Below are 6,079 nucleotides of genomic sequence, written 5' to 3' on the forward strand. Positions count from 1 at the left end.
TGTTTACTGATATTCTTGCAACAGGATATGGATCACAAACCATGTTTTAGGAGTAGCTTTCCATCTCTATTGTTTTGAGTTCAATACCATTTAACACTCCTTTGGACAAGTACCTTCTACAAAAGCTCTGGGCCAATCAAACAGAAGCCTTGTGAGTGGAATTGATAAGTAGCAAATGAGTGTACATGTGTGTGTGCATGTGTGTGTGTGTGTGTGTGTGTGCAAGTGTGTGTGTGCATGTGTGTGTGTGTCTCCTTGTCTTTATATCATGGGATACTTATAATGAGCGTCACCATCATGCAAAGTCCTTCGTTTCCAATCTTTTGTGGAAATGTGTATGGCCAAGGTGGAAGTATTATTACCTCCCTTGGAAACAAATGAAGGTCGGTGACAGGAAGGGGATCCAGCTGCAGGAAATCTACTTTACTACCATCCGTTGAATCTATGCATTTATGGTTAAGATAATAATGGAAATGATGACACATGCATAATTACATTCTTTTAATTGTTTCAGTCATTTGACTGTGGCCATGCTAGAGCACCACGTTGAGTATATATATACATACATATATGTATCTATTATGTAAAATTCACTGTCTGTGTGTTACTTATAGACTCAAAGACTATTGGACGGATCCTAATGAAATTTGGAAAGCAAAATCCAAGCCTAGGGAGAAGGGTAATGCTGTATCATTGTTTAACGTCCACTTTCCATGCTAGCATGGGTTGGATGCTTTGACTGAGGACTGGCGAACCAGATGGCTACACCAGGCTCCAATCTGATCTGGCAGAGTTTCTACAGCTGGATGCCCTTCCTAACGCCAACCACTCCGAGAGTGTAGTGGGTGATTTTACGTGTCACTGGCATGAAGGCCAGTCAGGCGGTACTGGCAACGGCCACGATGTTTCATACAATTTTAAGGGGGCATAAAAGGGGACAGAACCCCCAGTGAAAATTCATATGCTTCAGATTTTGATGAAATTTGAACCACTGGTATTAGAATTAAATTAAGAATATGCCCCAAATTTCCATTTCTTTGGATGATTCTATTACCCCCTAATGAGGGCTTAATCCCCAAATTTTAGTCATTTTTCATGGACCAAAATTACTGAATGGATCCTTATGATATTTGGAACTTAGATTCAGTGCATAAGGGTGAGTATAATGCAGTTTGTTTGATTTGAATTTGAGTGGGGCTTAAATGGGGCAGACCCCCCCCCCCCCAAATGAAAATTCATAAATTTCTGATGTTGATGAAATTTCAACCATAGGTAATTGACATAAATCAAGAAGTATTCCCAAAGTGCTAAGACCCTCTAATGGGGGTTTAACTCCCAAATTTTAGTAATTTTTTAATGATCCAAAACAAGGTAAAACGTACTGAATGAATCTTTATGAAATTAGGAAATTATATTCTAAGCATAGGAGCGGATGTAATGCAGTATATGTTAGAAAATGAGGGAGCATAAATGAGGCCACAACCCCCATGAAAATTCAAGTATTTTTGCTGTTGGTGAAATTTTAAACGATAGCTATTGGACACAAATGAAGTAATATTCCTAAAATTTCAACTTCTTAGGAGGTTAGTAAAACCCCTTAATGGGGGCTTAGCCCTCACAATTTAGTCAAGACGAATACAGTTGTAGTCTTTCAAGTTACCTGAGGATAGAAGATGTGCGTTATTTGTATTTCATTGGGACAACAGTGTAAGAGTTTGCTTTCAGATATACTTAAATTGTGATTTCTGCAATGTGGTGCATAAATTGTCAAGTAAAGGAGAGGCAGCTTTGCCTCCACTGATTCAGTTGCATAGTGTTATTTTGAGTAAAGCTATTTGGTTGCAGATCTCCTTTGAGTCTTTTTATTATCATTGGGTCAGAGATAGTCCCCAGATGGTAACATTGATTTCAAGGCCTTTCCAGATAAGTGATTGGTCATTTAAAGAGATTTATAGATTGCAAATTTATTCTGTTCAGTTACCTATCAGCATAGTGATCTTTGGCAAACTCCAGTGATGGCACTTTCATTTCTCCTTAGCCCTCATGTCACACAATTGTTAATGTTTGAGTTGGGTCATGCCCTTCCAATTGCTGTAGATCCGTAATGCGTCTTACGGCTGTGCCGGTCACCTGTATGGTGAGAAATCCTACATTGGTGAGTGGTAACAACTAGGGTAGGGTAGCTGACTGCTTATTGTGATCATTCGTCTTTTGGTTTTCTCTAGAAAAAATGATATTTATGTGATATGAAATTAATTTTTGATAATTTTCACTATGTTATTGTCAGTCCGAATATGCTTGAACTGCGTTTGGTCATGGAAAATATATCCCATTTGTTGACAAATGGTGTGTATACACCTAGATCAGCACACACCAAGCGAGATATATTGTCAACAAGCCAGATATATTCTCCGTGACAAAGTGCACTGAATAGCTTGTTCCCCAGTTCGAACTAGCATCAAACATATCTGCATTGACAATAATATTACACTCATTATACTCTGCTTTAAGCATCCTATATAATCAGGGATAACTTTTTTTTTTATTTTGGGGAACTTTCAGAAAAATTTTGTGTTGATTTATTTAAAAAAAAAGAACCCAAAACAAACCCAATAATTTGAAGTCCCAAAAATTTTATTCTTTTTCTTTACAGTTTAAAGAAATTAATAATACTCCTGTCTACAAACATTTAGAAAAGTCTAATCAACACTGATTGTTTACAAAAGATTTCAAGAATAAAAGGAAAGTTACCATTTGTCAAGAACATCCAATTCGTTCCATCCACTGCCATGTTGGTTCTTCCCTATTGGAGTATTTCATTCCTTGTTTTACCTCATTTCCTTTGTAAGTTCTCTTATTTATTTATTTCTGCAATCATTATGTATGGCTGTGTATAATGAAGAGGTTTGTTTTCAGGTCAGTTTCTACTGTATGGTACCTTGGATTAGGGGCTTGTGCAACAGCCTCAGGTCAGCTAAAGTCTAAAGAGTGGAACTGGATAGCTGGGGATTCTGTGGTAGCTTGTTGTAGAGTTCATTTCTGTTCCTGTTCTTGGGCGGTTGACTTTATCTGTCACTTGGTTTAATCTTTTTTGATCCCAAACCGCATAATAACGTCACTCCTGGTTGAATTATAGACATTCCCTGTTTTAAAATGATCTGAAGTAAAACCTTCCTTCAAAATCTCATGTCATGTTCCAAACATTAGCTTCATAATGACAAAGTTATTTCAATGAATTCTTCACAACTTCCAAAATTAATGGCAGTGCATTTCAACAGAAATATGGTAGCTAAAAGTTAAATGCTACTGCAGTCATTTGAACTTGGTCTTCCCATTTAAAGGGAGCTTGTTTGCACCATTCTTTGTGAGGTTCTATGATGACAGAACATTCTTCACCCTACCCCAACAAAAAAAAGTGTTTTCTGCCAAAATTACGATTCTTACTCTAAACATAATTACTTTATTGAACTAAAATCAGTTTAATTTCATAATAATAACCAATATCATACTGTTTCTTTATTATTATTTAACCTTTGTGAAGGCTCAAGATGTTGGGTTCACAAACATAGGTTCATGGGTTCAATTCTTAGACAGGGCGATGCATTGCATCTTTGAACAAGGGGATTCTTTTCATGTCACACCTGAAAATAAGTACCTTTTTTTTTTCAGCTGCCCTCCTTCCTCCAGCTGTTAAATTCTTGATGTTACACTGTATTAAGGGCAGGAGATCTCAGAGGATGTCTATGTTTATCTGTGACTACATAGCAACCTAAAACAAATAGAAAATAACCTGGTACGTTACCAGGTCATATTCATTTGCCAACGACAGCTTTGCTTTATTTCCATATTATAACGAAATTCCATAATCTAATCATAATCTGTGATAATCAAGTCTTGACTTCATTACACATATAAGGATTATAAGGATATGTGTAGCTAATTACTAAGTCAATTTAACCCTTTCATTACCATATTTATTTAGAGATGCTCTGTGTTTCTTTCAATTAATTTTAAATATAACAAAGTATTTAGTAAAATAACTTAGTTATCATTCAGTTAGTGTTAGGAACATAAATTGTGACTAAGGTTTGGTGGAAGATTTTAATTCAAAACTTATGTAAACAAGACGTTTGTACTACAGCGCCAGTTTCAGCTGGGTTGGAAAAGGTTAAAGTGTTTAGGTTGGTGAACGGCATGGTGATGTGATTGAGAAGCTTGTTTTGCAAGGACATGATTTTGAGTTCAATTCCACAGGGCAGTACTTTGGACAGATGTTTTCTCTCAGTGTCTTGGTTGGAACAATATCTTGCAGAAAAAATTTTCTAGAGAGAAGCTAAGTAGATGCCCATCAGAGGGAACCTTTTCATTCCTGAACGGAAGACTTAATCCTTCCCTCACTTTAATGTTGTCTCCTGGTCTTTGGATGCTTCTAACAGAGTCCACTCTATTGCAAGCAAGCACCACCACCTGGTCCTTGGGTACCTTCAGTAGAGTCTGCTCCATTACAAGCATTTTGGACCAGGGGTCTAGTCTGAAGATAGTATTTTGCTCCTACCAGTCTTAATGGCTCTGAAACATAGAAAACCATTCACCACCCAAAATATAAATAATCAAATAAATAAAACAAATAAATCATAAATGAATAAATGAAAAAATGAAATATGTTTGTATTTCTTGCTTCTCTCTTTCTTTTTCTTTTAGATTATATATATAAAGATGAGAATGTGCGTGTGTGTGTCTGTCTGTGTGAATCCCTAAAACTTGAGAACTACACAACCATTTTCATTAAAATTTTACACATGCCTTACTTAGGGCATACACATATATAGATAAAATGAGTAAATTGTGGCTGTTAAGTCTCCATGAAGAGGTCTTTGTAACTTCTAAGAAGATGAAATTTTAGAAATATTTCTTCATTTGTGTCTAATATTTATGGTTAAGATTTCATCAACAGAAAAAATATATGAATTTTCATGGGGGTTCTGGTCCATATGCATAGAATATAATTTCCAAATTTCATAAAGATCCATTCAGTACTTTTGACCTAGTTTTGGATCATTAAAAATGACTAAAATTTTGGAGTTAAGACCCCCATTAGGGAGTCTTAGAATCCTCATGAGAAGTGGAAACTTTGAGAATACTTCTTGATGTGTGTCAATTACCTATGGTTGAAATTTCATCAACATTGAAAATTTATGAATTTTCATGGGGGTTCTGCCCCTTTAAGCCATCTCAAATTAAAACCAAACATATTCCATTATACCTGCCCTTATGTATCGAATGTAAGTTCCAAATATCATAAGGATCCATTCATTAATTTTAGTCCATGAAATTGCATGAAACACACAGCATTACCCTTCTCCCTAGGCTTGGATTTTGTGTTCCAAATTTCATTAGGATCAGTGCAATAGTTTTTGAATGTATAAGTAACACATGAACACACATAAAGACATTGACTTTTATATATATTGTTAAACCGTGATGAGCGGTTATTTTCATTTCTTTAACATTGTAAGTTTGTGGATCCTTTGTAAATTTGTATATTTGACTTGCTAAAAGTATTGATTCAAACATTGTATTGAAGTATATATGTATTATGATTTTTATTTTTTCGCAAAATTGACAATTTTTCTGGTGAAGGGCTCATGTAGCAACTCATAAAAGGCAGCAATATGACGTAATGGTCGTTTGCCCGAACAAGCATAATATTTGGTATCCTATTGGTTAAAATTACTGCCCATATTTGGATTCTAAACTTTCGTCAAAGAGAATTCTTTCACGAAATACGGTTCTTAGAATTCAGGTATGAGCAGTTATGAAAACCCTGATTTTGGGGAAATTAATCAGTGTTCGTAGGATGTTACTAAACTCCATGACACTCACTCCTTGAGATATTGGCTATTTTTTATGCCATGTCTATGATAAAAATCCAACAAGACTTATTTGAATTGTTGTGAACTCTAGCAGTTAGTATGAAGGATTTGCTAGTGTGAATTTTAAGTCGTAATTCTATACGACAAAATGACTTTTACTTTCCAATTGTACTATAAATGTTAAATGTACATAAACTAATGTAGTA

At 35.4% G+C, this 6,079-nt stretch overlaps 1 protein-coding gene across 2 annotated transcripts in view; it reads left to right on the forward strand.

Annotated features, from left to right (window-relative positions):
- The window catches only part of LOC106879029 (uncharacterized), a 106,411-nt gene that overhangs the window by 14,263 nt on the left and 86,069 nt on the right, over positions 1–6,079 (forward strand). For both annotated transcript variants that reach the window (XM_052977325.1, XM_052977324.1), the window contains exon 3: positions 2,654–2,844. In XM_052977325.1, coding sequence (XP_052833285.1) covers positions 2,790–2,844 — 55 coding nt within the window. In that variant the 5' untranslated portion in view covers positions 2,654–2,789. The remainder of the gene's footprint in view (positions 1–2,653; positions 2,845–6,079) is intronic.

This window comes from Octopus bimaculoides, chromosome 28 (genome assembly GCF_001194135.2).
Source record: "Octopus bimaculoides isolate UCB-OBI-ISO-001 chromosome 28, ASM119413v2, whole genome shotgun sequence".
Lineage (NCBI taxonomy): Eukaryota > Metazoa > Mollusca > Cephalopoda > Octopoda > Octopodidae > Octopus > Octopus bimaculoides.